The sequence below is a fragment of the Pleurodeles waltl genome, chromosome 6, assembly GCF_031143425.1.
Source record: "Pleurodeles waltl isolate 20211129_DDA chromosome 6, aPleWal1.hap1.20221129, whole genome shotgun sequence".
NCBI lineage: Eukaryota > Metazoa > Chordata > Amphibia > Caudata > Salamandridae > Pleurodeles > Pleurodeles waltl.
In genome coordinates, this window is record NC_090445.1 from 466,925,888 (window position 1) to 466,944,180 (window position 18,293).

The window sequence follows — 18,293 nt, forward strand, 5'->3', positions numbered from 1 at the left end:
ATACAGAACCAGCTTCCTACAACTCCTGCTCTACTGGGCTAAGAATGCAAGTCAGATTGTTTTTGTGGGCATAGACTACCGAAGGTCAATGTAAGCTCAAAGAAACCTCCCACTGTGTCAACGTTTTTCATCTTTGCAACGTTGCATAAATGTTTCATGGTTGGGACATTTGAAAACACTAGGTCATAATTTGATTAAAAATATTGATAATACTCCCACTGACACAAAGGCTACAGGTAATTCCATAGGCTGGGGGTAAACTATGGTATGTGATTCCCTCACACACTGATGAATGTAATTGTGTGCACACAACAATTCCTAGCTTCCATGGTATCTAATTATTCATACAATAGCTTATAATATACATTTATGGATAAATCACCTCTAGAACCATTAGTGCGGAAGTATTTCTGATCATTGTAAAGTGTATTTTGATTTGCAGTGGGATTTGCTAAACCTGGGACACTTGTAGATGTAAGTAATAATATAATAATGATAACTATCAATAACTATCACACCTACTAAACCTGTACATACGCACTTGCACTTACTATAACTATTTCCGTTCAACTCCATAAGTTGTCTAATTTCAGGCTAAAAGTTTGACTTCAAAAGTCAAAATGCAAAATAGCTTTAATGTATCACTGTCTCTTTTCAGTCCTTTTTATTTATGAGCAAAGCAAAAATCAAAAATACTCTCTTCAAAAGTTCAAATTATGTTAAATATGTTTCTTGATCTTCTAAAAAGTTCCTCAAGTGTTTTCTCTACTTGCAAATGTCCTAAAGCGTCTACTACAAGGTCAAATGTCTCTAGTAAGAGCACAGCTCGTAATTACTTTAAAAAGGTCATGTATTTGTTCATCAAATGACAATGAGATTGCAAAGTTGAGGTCCACCGCAATTTCAAACTCAAGAATGTTGACCTGGATTCAAATTGTTGAAGCAAAAGGTTAAAAAAAATCCTTCTCCCAGTAATTAGTTAAATATGTCCATTTAGGTGCTGAGTATTTTCAGCTTGGTACACTTCCACTTTAGTCTCTGATTTACTTAACCCTCAGCATCACTGTTGTTTTGACTTGACTCTACAGTCTCCTCAACAATAGTCAGAGGCACTTGTACAGCTGACACTATGTACTGACTTGGCGAATTGTCTCCTGGTACAGCTCTTTTATCTACAGTCAGTGGTCCTTCGTCAGCATCCGAGCTCGCATGAGTCAACTGTTTCTGTCTTGACCCTTCTGTACCAACCACTGTTGTTGACTCACTCAGACTGCACATATGCTGTAGCAACCACTTGTCCAGCCCCAACAGCTTGCCAAACCTGATCATTTTCACCCACTGTAACCAGCCCTTCTGGAAAAGGTGCTGTTTCATCTAGGGGGCCTAGAACTCTTCGAGTGTGGCTAGCGTGTACCCAGTTAGGGAGACCAGCACACTTCGCAGCTGTGGCTTCAAAGCCACTTGGCAGGGAACTTTCCAACATGGTTCCAAGTAGGTATTCCCTTCTTCACTATGATACAATCACCAGCACATAGGTCATGGCAAAACTCCTGCTGTGGCTGTACTGTATCTTCTCCAACCTGATGTGACAAAGAATGGACCACGTCATCCAGTCCTTTGCATTAGTCCTGCACCAAGTCAGATGTAATGTTCACAAGCAGATTTTCAGGCACTGCTGGCAATCTCATGGCACTCCTCATGATGATTTCATGAGGGGACAAACCAGTCTTTCTGGCAGGGGTTCTGTGCATACTCATCAAGACAAGATGAAACACATCTGGCCATTTCATAGAAGTGGATGCCCATACCTTCTCAAGTCTAGACTTCAGAGTACCATTTCCTTGCGCGACAATTCCAGAAGCCTCAGGTCTGTAGCAGCAGTGTAATCTTTGCTCAACTTGTAATATAGCACACAATAATTCAGAACCTCACTGTTTAAGTGGGTTCCTCAGTCTGACTCCAGAGAAGTCAGGAATCCAAATCTTGTTGTCAGCTCCCTAAGTAATTGCTTTTCCACAGTGGAATTGTCATTTCTCCTGGTCGAGTAAGCTTCAACTCAATGAGAGAAAATGCATACAGTGACCAAGACCTGTCGCAATCCATGGCACATGGGCAGTTCAATGAAATCCAGCTGCATCCTGTTTGAATGGTCCTCCTGACCCACCTAGGTGACTTAGTGTGACAACTGTGCGCTTTATAGATTCATCTACTGGCATTTGATACACCAATGCCACCATCTTCTGCAGTCACTCTGAATCTGGGGTTAAACTGTCCAAAGGTTCTGATAATTGCATATCTACCTATATGTGCCTGTCCATGATAGTATCTAACCACAGGTGGCAATAAGCTATTTGGCAACATTGATGTTCCATCACTTGAAACCCAAATGTCAACCTCTTCTCTTTTGACACATCCTGCTCTAACCCAACTTTGCTACTTCTCTTCTCTCACTTCTTCATGCAATTTCTTAACTTCCTCCCAGGCATCAACAGCAGTTAACATGAGATTTTGACTTCTCATCATTTGTATCATTTTCCATTCTCCATTAAAGGAAGTACAGCTTAAGGCGCAATATCTTGCCACCTCTTCAGCATGTGTATTACCTAAAGTTAGATAGTCAGTATAGTTCTTATGAGCGGCACACTTGGCAACAACAATATTTGCAGGCAGCTGTATTGCATTCTGCAGATTATAAATGTTATTTCTGTTGCAGGTAGGTGATTCAACGGAGGCCATGAACCCTCTCTGGGCCACAGCTGTCATCATTAACACCACCAAAACCATACTGACAGTGAAAATTGTCCCTTTGAGCTGTTCTGAAACACATCATGGTCTAGTAAGAGCAACCAATTCAGCTACTTGGGCAAAAAATTCCTCCAAACAAAGAAGTTTCAGTCACACCTAATACTGTGCAAACGATATATCCAGCTCTCAGGGTACCATCTTTATCTCTTAAACAGGAGCCATCAACACATGACATGGTAAATTTCAGTTAGGGGAATGTCTTGGTTGTCATATCTTGGTTTGGTGCACAATTCAGTTACATCGAGACAGGCATGCTCAACCTCATCCACCATTCCACTTGCATTTTCAACAGGATTAGGTAACAACTTAGCATAATTTAGAACTGTACATCTTTTTAAGTTAACATTGGATGCAGCAAGGATGACTTGTTCATAACAGGTCAAACACACAGTGGTAAGATACTGTGTCTTGGGTCGGAGTTAACAGTATCTCCCTGGAGTGGGGAATAAAAACATTCTAAGGGTGACCCATAACAAAGCCTATGTACTGTTCCATGCGGACGCTCAGGGCTGCAACTGCCTTCAAACAACCAGGCAGCACAGAGGCCACAGGACTACATGTGGCAGAAAAAAATGCGCTAGCTTTTTCACATTTCCATGCAGCTGGGTCAAAACTGAGGGGGCATATCCATCCCTCTCACAGAAAAGCAAAGTAAAACGTTTTTTATAATCAGGAGTTCGCAGAGATGGGGCCCGACATAGGCTTTCTCTCAGCTCTGTGAAGGCATGTATGCATTTGTCATCCAATGGTACCAGATGAGACACACTGTTGTGTGTCAGCCACTGTAAAGGCTTGGCCAAAAGGGAAAAGTTTGGACTTCATTGGCAACAGTAGCCAACCATTCCCAGAAACATTCAGACTTTTTCCATGTGGCAACGGGATTAATTTTCATTATTGCTGAGATTCTTTTTTGTGACACTTTCTCCACACCTTTCTCAATGTGGTGACCTAGATAAATTACTTCTTTCTTGCAATACTGCAATTTGGCTGGGGAAACTTTGTCCATTACTCCTAAATGATTCAAAAGAGCAGTTGTCTCTCTCCTGCATGCTTCTCGAGTGTTTGAAGCCACACGTAAGTCATCAATATACCATACTAAGACTGAGTTATAGGGTAATTTAAGTGACTCCAGATTCTTTTTCAATATCTGGTTGAAAATGGACCGACTCTCTGTATATACTTCGGAGCTCTGCACCATGACAAAACAGGACTGGATTATTTAAAAGCAAAGAGTAATTGGCTCACCTTGTGCAACAGTATAGAGAAAAATGCTTGGCACAAATTGAGCACCATTCAGCTTTACATGAAATTTGGAATAAAATCACTGCATGATTCAGTACCAGAGGGCAACATGAAACGACAATCTCATCGATTTTTCTCGGGTCCTAGACTATGTGGTACTTTCCATTGGGCTTCCACGGTCCTAAAATGGAGTGTTACATGGACTTCCCATTATCTCCTTCAGCATACCCTGTTCAATTAAACTCTTTATCAGGGAGTTGTTCCAGTAATTGTCTCGGGTCATGTTAACTGGGGAGACTTGGGGTACACTGAGTTTGGCTTCACTGTTATTTTTATAGGCTAAAATTATTTGAGTCCTATTTACTTTCCTTAAACAATCCCAAACCTCAAGTGTCACTGTGTCTTTCAAATCTTAGGGCAAATCATTCTAAGTCAGCATTGGGTACAACGTGATACTCTGGTAATGCTTCATTATTTTACAGGGCATATCTTCGTCATTTGTTTGGATTGCCATTCCTCTGAGTGTGCAGCTCATGGAACAGTTTAGCTTACACCATATGTCACATCCAAGCAAACTTACTGGACTTGAATCATAGACCTAAAAATTGGTGCTCATCTTCAAATTAACTGATTTTTACAGGGACTGATTTGGTATTTCCACTTTGCTGACAGTGGAACCTGTAGCCCCAGGGTCAACCAAAAATGACACCTCGTGACCCATTACATTCGGCCACATTGATCTACTACTTCTAAGGAGCACCTAGCATGCATTCCTCATCTGAGGCATCTGAGAGTGTCTGAAAATTCCTTGTCACTAAAGTCCATTAAGGGAATGTGTGCTGCTATTTGGTTCACATTTGCATTTGCAATTTGATTTAGATTCTGTTGGGGAACACTCTTCTGCTATTGAGTCCTCGGGTGCTTAGGGTATTTGCATCTATTATCTTTGGGACACATTTACACTCTGCATTTGGGTTCTTTGAACTCTCTGAATTTTTAAACCTGACTATTGATTTGTACTTTAGCAACTCCAGTATTCTGTACCTGATTATTCACGTTACTCAGGGGACACCCTTTTTGCCAGTGGCCACATTTTCCACACGCATGACACAGATTAGTTATCTTCAAAGCCTGGACATCAAAACACCTCCACTTTGATGTACCTGAACACCACATCCCCTACCTCTAAACTGTCAGTCTGTGTCAGCAGTCTTGGATGTCAACTCAGACCAATTATTATCTCTGCTACCTGATTTACAAATCATTAAATTCAATACGAGTCACACCAATTTCTCCAAAATAGTGCTGTGGTTTTATATTTATGCCCATCTTATTGCATCTAAAAAGGGGCTCTATTTAAAAAGTCAATATCTACTACAACAGATATAAAACTTGCAAATCGGAAAGTGTGAAACACTTGTTACTGGTGAGTTGAATCCCAGCTTAATCTTCACCCTGGCAGATGAGCTTGGATTAAAGTCAGATTGGCCAACAGTACTAGGCTGCTGAGGAAAATTCTCGTGGAAGTTGGCCTAAAGCAAGGGTTTGCGTTAGCCCTGCATCTGTTTAATCTGCCAGACTAGACAAGGTTAATTCCCATCCACTGCGATTCGGCCACTCAAGTCTGACCCATCTCTCTTATCCAGACAGCATTGTTTTACTTAGTTATACATGAGTGAGTCTGCAAAGACTTTGTACAGAACTTGCAGAATATGCTAAACTCAACAAATTAGAAATTAATAGGGAAAAAACTTAAACTGTGCCATTAAGATCAATCCTGGCTCATTACTAAGGATCAGGCTTGGTAATACAAACGTAAAGGAAGTTAACTGTTATAAATACTTATGGCTGCTCATGGACAATAAGTTAACTTTCAAGGCCTATGAATAGTACTTTGAAAAGAAAGGAAATGCATATACATTTGGGTTTTGTGCTTTATCCAAAAATCTGGCTGGTCCTTCATTCAAGCCTTTTCTGGCTGTTATTTCTGCAAAAGTCTTTCCATCAATCACATATGCTAGTGTGGTCATGCTTTAAAGGGATGCCTTGCTTCGGCTCAAACTTCAAATCAGAGCACACAAGCATGCATTTGGGCTGCCACAGTATGTCTCCCCTGCGCAGGTCTGATTGGAGTTCGGCCTTGTGAATGATATCTGGGGAAGAATGTATTCCACTATAAAACCGTGGCATAAGGTAAGAGCAACTCAAGATAAAGTATCACTTAATGCCCTATGGCAGTGAGTGGATTTGGACCCTAAGTCATCTTATAGGGCGTTTCTGCACTTTGCACTGGCAGCAGCAAGCGCAACAGCTTTATGGAATTTGAATTTATAGATCATCATACATTTTGTCAAGCTATAAATAAAGCTGCAAAAATGCACTACTTCCTAACTGATAAGCAAACATGTGCACCCCATACTCATGCCTGGATGGTTCTGCAATCATACATAAGCTTGCAGCCGGCAGCATATCTAAGTACAACATTTTAGTCTCATTTAAAAAGAAAACTGATGGCAACTCGTTTTGGCACTATACCATCTCTGGCTGACCAGCCTTTGTGCAAATATTCTTGCTCAAAGTCAGGCAGGCTGTGTGAAGCTAGTAAGGAGGGCATCATACACTTGGTCTGTATTTGCCACAGTTAAAACATTTAAGGGTTGCATTACTGAAAGAGGCCTTTAGCAGTTGAGGCATTAGGACCTGGAGGTCGGCTATAATTAATGCTCTTTATCCGTCAGGTCAGTTGTAAATTGATTAATTATTTGATTGCATGTGACCACATCCTGAGCAGGGCACCTGCTGATAGATTGTATTAACATGTTAGGCTGTATGAGCCCTAGAGATGGGCTCGTTAGTGTGAATTTATTATCAGAAGCAGGCACTCCTCATATAGAAGTATCATGGTAAATGCATGTTCATATCTGGGCAGTTTTAACCAATATTTCACAGTTAATGTTGAAGTAAAAATTGTAAATTATATGCCATTGTAGTTATTAATATTCTAATGATATTCATATTTGGAAGGTGCAAAGATTGTTGTGGTTTGAATTAACTGAACCAATAAACTATTTCTATGACCTCTAAGGTGGATGACATTAGTCCCTGCTGTTGTACTCCGTGCGCACCACCCGTGTTCACCATCATTTGTGGGCTTTGACTAACTTTCTGTGCAGCTTTCGATTGCATGACCATAACCTTCTTTCAACTTTTTCTGCTTCAATTCTAGTTCATCACTACAGTACTTCGCATACTGCAGGATCTCATCAGTCAGTTTGTTCTGCCAACAAATTAAGTGCTGCTGAATCATCTCAATTAAACCTGGTTTCAATCCCTGAACAAATGTGAACACAAATTCACCTACATCTCTAGCATCTATTGTCTTTCTACCACTAAAATGTGTGAACCTGCAACAATCTCTCATAATAGGCATGCATTGACTCCTTCAATTCCTGTATCATCCTATCAAGCCAGTTCATGTCTTTTGGTGACCCCTTTTTTTTCAAAAACTCAGTCACCTTGTAATACCTTTTTATCAACTCTTCAGATGGTGCACTTGTTACTGGATCTCTTGGTCTGTTTGCGGTCTGACCACTCATCATTAACTTTACATTCAGTCCACAAATAACTGGGAACCACAATGTCAAACAACATATTCAAATCCTCCCACAGGCATTTTGAAAGTTTCACAAATCTTTCTTTCTGCTTGTACTATTCCACTGGTTTCTCTCTCAATCTGGGGTAATCATTGGTGAATGACAGAATATCACTCCTACTCCAAGGTACATGAACATATCCTCCAACTGGCATCTCTCTCATGGGCACTATCTTTACATTGTCTTTGGCTTGATTTGTCTTGCCGGAAGTATATTTGACTTTGCTTTAAATGGTCTCTTTCTTTTTTTTTTTTTTTTTTTTTTTTTTTTTTTTTTTGCCCATCTACCTTCCCATTTGTCTATAGCACCTGAATTCTGAATATAAGTAATCAACTTTTTTTAATGTGCAATGTTATTCCTGGCATCTCATGTTCACTATGCCCTTTTGTACTAAACTCCAATCTGTAGCTTTTCTTTAGGTGTTTTGATTTTTCCAAAACCTAAAGGTAAAAGTACCCAGGGTTTGTGGATTCCACTGGTGGGGTCTGGGAAATTAGCCAACATACAGGTAAACATGTTTTTTTTTGGGGGGGAAATGGGGAAAAAGGTGTAGAAGAAAGCATTTGTTTTTCTCCATGCAGATGGCATCAACTAAGGGTTTATGGTGCTAAAATCACGTTCTTCCCAGCTTTCAGCAATAGACAGACTACAATCAGAAAACCACAATTTTCTAACACAGTTTTGGCATTTTACTGGGACTTATCCCAGTTTTCCTATTTTGTGTGCTTTCTACCTCCTTCCAGTTAGTGACAGAAATGCATAGGAAACCAATGAAAGCTTTACATTTTTGAAAAGTAGATAACATTCTAAATTCAGCAAGATGTAATTTGTGTAGATTGTTAGAGGTTTTCCTTTAGAAAGTAACAGTTGAAATAGACAAATATTGAAATTGAGTTGTAAAACAGCAATTTCTATTTGTTTTTATCTATAACTTCTAACAATGGCAGTTGTTCAAAAGCAATATACCCTTATATGCACTGGACTCTTCTGGTTACAGGTAACATAAGAGTTGTAGGTTCACCAAGAACCCAAGATACCCAAAGCCAATAAATGAGCTGCACCTTGCAATGGGCTTTCATTGTGTACAGGGTACACAACAATTTATTTGTTAAATTATACAGAGTGAAAAATAGGTATCAAGGAAACCTATGTTTCCGAAATGGACCTAAGATATGGAGTTTAGAAGCAATGGTTATTTGCACATCTCTGAATTTGGGTGTACCCATACTAGAATGCGAATTACTGGGCATTTCTCAAAATAACTTCATTCTTACATACTGTTTTATATTTGGAAGGAGCAAATGCAGAGAAAGGCAATTGTTGATAACACTTGTTCTGCTATTCTGTATTCCTCCAAGTCTCCTGATTAAAAATGGTACCTCACTTATATGGAAAGGTTTAGTGTCAAGGGAAACCTGCCAGACCCAGACATTTCTGAAAACTAGACACCCGAGGGAGTCCAGGGAGGTGTGACGTGCGTGGATGCCCCAGCGTTTTCTTACTCTGATTCCCCTGCAATACTCCACTTTAGCTAAAAATCACATTTCCCTCACATTCTTTGTGGAATCACTGCACCAGCACAAATTTCTTACCACCCAGTGTACTCCTGCTTCTCCTGATGAAAATGATACTTCACGTGTAGGTGGGTCAAGTGCCTGTGACCGGAAAGAGACAAAAGGGCATAGAAATTGAGGTGGAACCAAATTTGGTCCAAAAGGGCAGTTTGTTTTTTTCCAAACATTTTTAGGCTGACTCCACTTTGGGCACCCACACAATTGGGGCGGATTTTTCATCGGAACAGATGGGACAATGCTGGGTGGTAGGAATTTTGAGGATTCCTGTGTATTGCAGAAGTTTCCTTCACAGAAATGTAGGGAAAATGCATGCGTTCAAGCGAAGTTGGAGGTTTGCAGGGCACTGTGAGTAAGAAAATGGTTTGGGGTACATTTGAAGTGCACTACTCTGGACTTCCCCCCCATATGTTACGTTTTCAGATGTGTCTGGTATATTTTTTTCAGGTTGCAACGTACCCATGTCCAAAATGTGCAATGTGCAGCTGTTTACTATTGCAAGTGGGATGATCTTGGGAGTTAGCCAAGCTCTCTTGGCCCATATGTAAAACCAAAACCCAAAAGAGTCAAGTGTCCTCTTGCTTGCCATTGGAATGAGATGCTTTAGTCTGGTGTGGGGGAAGGGGTTAAAAGACTGTTACCCCCTTCATTTTCAGTGGAGGACATAACCGTGCCCACAGCGGTGGGCAGCTCCCACCACTCTATTTTTTTTTCCTGTAATTCTCTTGCATTTGTTGCCGGGGGGGGGGGGGGGCGCAGATCAGGGGTAATTACCCTCATCAGCCTCCCCAAGGGGGCAGGAAAACATTGTTGCCATTTATTTGGCAATAATCTTCTTGGTGTCTAGTGGGCTTTCTGCCTCCCCACAGGGGGAGCAGATCAGGGCTATTGCCCCATCTGTCCCCAGGGGGTAAGAGGGGTGCAAAAAGACTGTTTGCATATTGGGATGGATGTGGGACATTGGCATGCCCATTTTAGGCAGCCATGCACCCCTATACATTATTTTTGAAAAAATAGTGCCTGGCTCCTAGTGCGCTTTCTGCTCCTCTTGAGGGAGGGGCAGAAAGACTGAATTGTCCCAAAAACTTGATGGGGGAGCAAAAGCCCTTACCCCAGTGACCACTCCCCCTACCGGGTGTCTAGTTAGTGGATCCCTGCTTTAGGATCACCCTCCTGCAGGGATCCACTAGGGAGGAGTACAATTTGAAAGGAGAGATCCGCCCCTTTCCAACGAGCCCTCTCATGCATGCCTCAGTGCTCGGAGGACTGAGATAGTCCCCTGAGCACTGAGGTAGGTAAAGTGAAAAGAGTTGATAGGCACCTTTTGTTTTTATTGAAATAACGTCACTGCAACATGTGCACTGATAATCATTTCAATGAAAACAAACAGCCTCAGGAGGTTGGAACATGTTCTACACTTGCGGAGGCTGTTTCTTTCAGAAGGGAATCCCTCTGGTGCCCCCACCAGAAGGATTTCCTGCTTGTGTGCAGAGGACGGCCATGGGCCATCCTCAGCACATGAGCACTGTAACTGAAAATGGCCCCCGGTCATCCTCAGCATGTATGGGGTTAAAAATAGATATTTTGACTGGCTTGTTAAAGGGTACTCCTTCTTGCAGAGTGCCCCAGTCAGCATTCGGAATCTGATCTGGTACTGAAACTGTGTCCACTTTGGGATGGCAAAACATTTGGCATTGACCAACCTGGACTAAACATTTGCACACATTGATTCAGAACAAAATTTGGGACAGGCAGGTTCACATAAGGTGACTGCATCATCTGTTTCACATTAGAATTTGGCACTAACTAATTACCAATAGGACTTGGCATAGGCTGAACTGTGTTAAAACTCTGAACAGATGTTCAATTCAGGAATCTGTGTCACTGTACTTGTTGGTGTACCTGGTACTATCGGATTTGGGGTTTGTGCAACTAGAGTAGTAGGCACAGTCTGAGTTACATTTTGGGCCGCTTTACTTCTTGCTCCTACCTCAACTGAATGATACGGAGGCGGACGATTTAACAAGGTCTGATTTACAAACTCATCTGAATCGCTCTCATATGTCACTGTCTTTTTATCCTCAGTATCTGTTGTCTGCTCTTCCTGTCTTTTTGTTTTGTGTTTAGCGCCTTCTCTATCTTCACTAGAAATAGCTGGATACATTCGAATTCCCTCAATTATGTTTGCTTTCCACGTTTTCAGCTCTGCATCCCATCTTGCCTCAGTAAGTGTCTTAATTTCCTTCTGTATTCTGTTTTCATACTTGGATGTCATCTTCTTATGTGCTATGAGTTCCCAAATACTAAGGGCTTCAAATCGTGCGGGTCTGGAAGGTGGTTTCATCTCATAATGCACTTGCCTCAAATTATCTAGAATTCTCATATTAAAAGTTCCATAACGGGGAAATGCTAAGGCACCTTCTTCCTCAAGTAAACTTGCGCCTTTGTTCAAACCACAGACATGCATTAAATCCTTTCTTCAGGTGGGGTTTCTATACCTTCTGTAGCTGGAATAAACCCATCTCCTTTTTAATGGACTTTTTAAAGCTTTAACACCTTTGCTGGCGGGCACTTTTCACCCTCCTGTCTATGCCTTTTTTTGGCTATTTGGGGTAGTTCACGCATAAGCCCTCATAACTTTTTGTCCACATCAGCTATCCACGTCAAATTTGTGTCCTTCCTTTCCAACATCCTAGGGTTCATACAGGTACCCAGAGTTTGTGGGTTCCTCTGGAGAAGACCAAAAAAATTAGTCAAAATGCAGCTAAAAGAATTTTTTTTTTTAAGAAAAAATGGGAAAAAGTGCTGCAGAAGAAAGTATGTGTTTTTTTTCCCCCTGAAAATGCCATTAACAAAAGGTTTGCGGTGATAAAATCACCCTCTTCCCAGCTTTCAGGAACAGGCAGACTTAAATCAGGAAAACACATTTTTCAACACAATTTTGGCATTTTACTGGGACATACCTCATTTTTACTATTTGTGTGCTTTCAGCCTCCTTCCATTTAGTGACAGAAATGGATGTGAAACCAATGGTAGATCCCAGACAGCTAAACATTTCTGAAAAGAAGAGACAATTCTGAATTCAGCAAGGGGTCATTTGTGTAGATCCTTCAAGGTTTTCCTACAGAAAGTAGCAGCTAAAATAAAAACAAATATTGAAATTGAGTTGGAAAAAAAAGGCCATTTCGGTCCACTTTTTTCTGTAACTTTTTCCAGCTATTGCAGATTTTTTGAGCCAATAAAGGAGCTGCACCTTGCAATGGGTTTTCATTGTATACCGGGTATACAGCAATTCATTTGGTGAAATACAGAGAGTGAAAAATAGGTATTAAGGAAACCGTTGTATTTCCCAAATGGGCACAGGATAAGGTGTTGAGAAGCAGTGGTTATTTGCACATCTCTGAATTCCGGGTTCCCCATACTGGCATGTGAATTACAGGGCATTTCTCAAATAGACTTCTTTTTTACACACTGTCTTACATTCGGAAGGACAAAATGTAGAGAAAGACAATGGGCAATAACACTTGTTATTCTATTCTGGGTTTCCCCCAAGTCTCCCAATATAAATGGTACCTCACTTGTGTGGGGAGGCCCAGTACCCACGACAGGAAATACACAAAAACACAAGGTGAACACCTCACATTTTCCCCAAAGCTCTAACTTTAAAAGTGGTGTGGCGTAATACTTGTTTCAAACTCCAAAGATATTTTTCTTGAAGGGTTCTCACACTTTCTTGCACTAAGTTTACTGTCTCACTCTGACTCACTCAGTCTCACTTTCACTAATTTACACACTCACTCATTCTACTCTCTCAATCAGTTTCACTCTTTCTGAATTACTCAGTCTTACTACACAGTAACACTCAGCTACACTCACTGTCATTCTCACTTATTTTCATTTTCATACTTTCGCATCCTTAAGGTCACTCAGTCTCACTCACTCTGACTCACTACTTCCCTGACTCTCTCCCACTTTAACGCACACACATAGTCACACAGACATGCCCACAGTGCTGGGATTTCACCAGCTCCAAAAAGTATCTCCAATGGTTAGTGCAGGCACCTTCGTGCACATGTGTCAGTAATCAGACAATATCACTAGCTGCCTCAGTTTGTTGCTGGAGCCGAAGCAGGTCTGCCTTTTATTTTTAAAATATCAATAGGGAATAATTATTCACTCTTGATACAATATAATAGACCACAAAACAAGGAGGGTGTAGTGTAGCTGTAGAGCCCAAAAGGAAAGCTGCTGCTGGTCTAAGTACACCTGTCCATCAAACCAATGCATCCACTTAATCATCCATCCTTTCACTTATCTATCCCTCTTTCATTGATTCATCCATCCACCCTGGTGCTCCATCTATCCACCCTTTCACTCCATCCACCCATCATCTTCCCTTTGACTTACCCATCTATCCACCCTATCACTCAGCCATCTGTCCTTCCACCATCTATTCATCACTCTCCATTTACCGTTTCACTCAGCCATCTATACTTTCACTCATTCATATATCTATTCATCCATCCATCAATTCACCCTTTTACTCATCCATCCTTTCATCCAGACATCCATTTACCCTGCCTTTCACTCATCCATCCATTGTTTTGTTTTAATCACCCATATTTACACTCATCCATCCTTTCTCTCATCCATCCACTCCCTCAGCCATCCATTTACCCTTCCACTCATCTATCCATCCTTTCACCCATTCTACCATCCATCGATCCATTCTTTCTCTCATCCATCAACCCACTTTTTCACTCCATCCATCAATCCTCCATCAATGCACCCTGGCTTTCACTCATGCACCCTTTACCTCTTTCACTCTCCCAATCTTGTGCCCATCCATCCATTCATTTATTTATCCATGCATATATCCATCCATTTCATCCATCCATTTCATCCATCCATCCACCCATCCTTCCTTTCACTCACTCACCCTCCCAAGTTAACTATGAGGGTTGTATAACACAACACCACTCAGGCCGGAACCACGCATGCCTTAACAATTTGGTCGAAACAACAACTACTGCGTCTTTACCACGCATGCCTTTACAACACATTTTGTGTAAAAGCATGCTTAGTAAAGGAATTTGTGGAAACCGCATGCGTGGTTGTGTTATATACCCCCCCCCTAAACCTAAAAAACTACTCCCAATGACCGATTTCCCCCCCCCCCTCCATCTGCCCTGAGGCCTAAAACAAACCCCACCCCTAACCACCCAAAAACCCTGGCCCCTTTTTACTAAAGAAAAAAACTACCCTGACCCCCCTCCCCATCCTGAGGCCTAAAACTATACCTACCCCTAAAGCTCCCCCCTAAAACCCGGGACCTGTTTACAAAAAAAACTACACAACACCCGCCCGAGCTGTAAAACCTCCCCACCCCTAAAAATGAAACTACCCTGACACACCCCACCCTATGCCCTAAAACCTTCCCCCAAGCCTAAAACCAGTCGCCCCTCCCCAAAACCTGGTCCCAGACCCTATCCACCCTGAGGCCTAAACCTACCCCACCCCTAAACCCCCCAAAACATGACCACAGATCCTCCCTGCCCTGAGCCCTTAAACCTTCCCCACCCCTAAAAAGGAAACTGTCCTGAACCCCCCACCCCCCTAAACTTTGAATCCATGCTACCCTTAAATATTACCCTCAAACCCTGTCCCTGCTCCATTTACCTCACCTCGTCCTCTCCCGATCAGTTAGTGACAGACAAACTTGAAGTTTGTTTTTAGTGACTTACTGTTGATCGGGGGGAACTCTATCCTGCTGCTCTGGGGGCCAGATTGGAAATCCACTTCAGTTGGTTGTTCTGTAACCATGTCCTACATTTTCCCTGCATTTAATTCTTGTCCAGCAGCCAGATTCTCCCTGACACCAACTGCATGTTAATTGTTGGCCGGCAAGTTCATAGTTTCTATGTGATTGCATGGGAATCACTAGTTCTCTTTCCATGTTACCTGCCTACTACACAACCCACAACTGTTGATTGGCATCTGACTGTGGAAATTCCCAGGTTCAGTTTTCTCAGTCATGAATTGTAAGAGATCCCAGGAAGAGAGTTGAAGTGGGACTTGCCTGATGTATTGCTTGAGGCGAAGGTGTAAAATGTAGCCAAAACTCAAGTAATAACTTCAAGTTGGTAAAATCTGTTCTACTGTCACAGAGACAAAAAGCACATTCAGAAGGAGATCCTGCAACTTTATCATTTAAGTGTGCATTCTGGATGCAGGTTTCTAAAGTGTATAAGATGGCTATCCAGTTTGAGACTAAACATTGAAGAAACTCTGAAAGTATGTCATGTGCTATGAGTACCTCAGACCTCCATTTAAAACATCTGATAAAAAGCAGTGTAGTCGAGCTAAGTGCTTCAGTGTTGTATTTTTCCTCCTGTCCTTCAACTTGCGTGTGTTTCTTGGTAGATTGATCTTATGTTAATTCTGTCTGACTGTCCTTACCAAATTATAGTTTTTACTTTTTCAATAAAGTAAAACCAAGTCTTTTTTTATGCTGCCTTGTTTAGTAAATGGGCTTTTTCCTTGAACTGTTAACTAATGTTAATTTTGTTTTCAAGGGCGCGATTGCGGGTCTCCTGGAGAGCTGCTTAATGGCGAATTTCATTTACCTGTCATCGAAGCGACTGGTGAACTAGATACCAAATTTGGTTCCACTGCGACATTTACTTGCAATGCAGGGTGAGTGTCCCATTGAAAAACTAGCTACTTCTTCTTTCCATCACTTGGAAAAAAATTGACGAACCTTCTAAACATTTGTGATCAAGTCCAATGTAAAGGAGGCATAAAAAACAGTAGTTTTTAAACTCTCCTACCATTAATGTGAGCTAATCCTAAACCCATGTGCAAAACTGTTGTTCTTCTGAATAGGGTATTGGCAATGGAGAGACCTACAAAAATTCATGTAACACGAAAGGTATTGATGACTGACAGTACCCTGGAGTAGCATGTATATGAAGAACAGAACTGTATCTGCATGTGGCTCACTAAATAATTGAAACTTTATACATGGGTTAGACCAGCCAACTCCCCTGGCAGCTACGAGAGTGATTACATAGTCTGTTTTAACCATCCCCAAAGTCTCTGTAGAAGTCTAGTAGTCGTACATCATCATCATCATCATCATCATCATCATCATCATCGTCATCCTCCTCAGAAGGGATGCCCTATCATTGTGTAGATATGTTTAAACCTGGTGGGATTGTTCAAAAGTTCTTGTAGTGTGGTGAGTGCAATAAGTGCAGGGGGTCAATTGTAGATATGGTATTAGATCATTCAGCAAAACAGTGTGTATATTGTCCTGTTGGTTGGTCAGGCAGTTTAATTTATTAACTTATAGTGACTTTTTTTATCTGCAGATTCCTTACCTTTGAATTTCCCAGGCATCAGACTAGATCCGGAAACTTTTACGTGAGCAGTACCCCTCTGTGCCGTCAGGTGTCTTTGTTCGGTTCTGTGCAGTATCATTGGCACCGGAAGTGATGTTGCAGTCACCTATATAGGCACCACCCAAGCATGCAGACATCGCTTCTTTTCTTTCCGTGCCAGTTAGAGCTGATCTGGAGAAGAGCTACCCCTCTGTCTCTTTTTGACATACCTTTTTTGACATTTTGTCAAAGATTTTTTCCATTGTGCGTCGAGTTGACTCCTCGGAGATCTTGGCCCCAATCGAGAAGAATGTCGCAGAACTGCTCCAGGAGCCCTAAGTCCATTTTGTGTTATCGGGACACTGGGGGAGTTGAGGCACAAGAAAAAGTCCAAACGGACTTCGACTTCACCATGTCTGTCAACTGATGCGAGTCAAGAACATTGGCCTTCCAGGCATGGTTCTGCAGAGCTGTTGCCAGGTCCAACTCCACACAGCCCATTTCCATGAGCCGGAGTGACTCCCACTCAAATTAAGGAATTCTTTGAGGCCATGTGCGGCATAATTGAGCAGGCCAACCCTTCTGGAGCGCCCTCGGCCTGTGGGGTCAGAGGAGGGGTCAACATGTTCTGTGTCAACAGCTCCGCCCTCGGGTCCGGTCGAGTCTTATGGATCCAGTGTCTGATTGGGATGGCCACCGGCCATGCCAGAGCAACCTTCTCAGGCACCTGTCCCGATGCCACCAGCAACACCAGCCCCATTCTGAATCTAGACGAGTCAGAACGGTGTGGCTAGACACAGATTCCGGCGCCGGTAGGGCCCATAGGTCCTAGGTCATTGTGTGAGTGTTTTTAGAGCAGTCAGGCATCAGGTAAGAGTGGGAGCGAGTCACTGGACCCTTTATAACACAATTTGTAAACCCCAGTGAGACTTTGGACTGGTATGAGGAGATAGGAGATGCCAGTGGATTGGACACTTCTCCAGATACTGGCTTGCTCTCTCCACACACCGTGGCTACGGAGGAGGGAGCATCTTACGCTATGGTGGTGAAGAGGGCAGGCGAAGGTTCTTGACTTTGAACTTTTCTCTGTGGCAGTCAAGACTAACCTCTTGACCAAAGTGCTTCAAACTGAGGCTACCTCATCTGAATCCCTGTTGCCCTTCAATAAACCACCAAAAGATGTCCTTCTGGGAACTTTGTCCAAGCTCAGCACAGGGGTTCCTCTGACCAGGACAATTGCCAGTCACTGTTGCCCTGCTCTGGGTGATCCTAGTTTCTTCATCCAGCAGCCCACCCCTGAGAGATTGGTGGTCCCAGCCTCCACTTCCATGGTGCGTCCTCTGCTGCTCTCCTGGACAAGGAATCCAAGAGGCTGGACAGACTTAGGAAGATGTTTTTTTTTTTCCTACCAGCCTGGCATTGTGGTCGGTAAACCCCACATGCCTTTTGGGCTGCTACTCCCATACCATAGAGGATATTGTTACCCAAGTGATGTCACAGGTCCCAGAGGAGGCCTGAGCCATCCTCTACCAACCAGTGAAAGACAGGAGTTATCCATCAAAGTTCACCATTAGGTGTGGTCAGGATACAATTGACTTGCAGGGCACAGCACCACACCTGACTGAACATCTGGATTTTTT

The 18,293-nt window shown here is 42.3% G+C and overlaps 1 protein-coding gene across 8 annotated transcripts in view; it reads left to right on the forward strand.

Moving 5' to 3' along the window:
• The window catches only part of LOC138299904 (membrane cofactor protein-like), a 439,137-nt gene that overhangs the window by 87,939 nt on the left and 332,905 nt on the right, over window positions 1-18,293 (forward strand). For all 8 annotated transcript variants that reach the window (XM_069238611.1, XM_069238612.1, XM_069238618.1 and 5 more), the window contains exon 3: window positions 15,847-15,967. In XM_069238611.1, coding sequence (XP_069094712.1) covers window positions 15,847-15,967 — 121 coding nt within the window. The remainder of the gene's footprint in view (window positions 1-15,846; window positions 15,968-18,293) is intronic.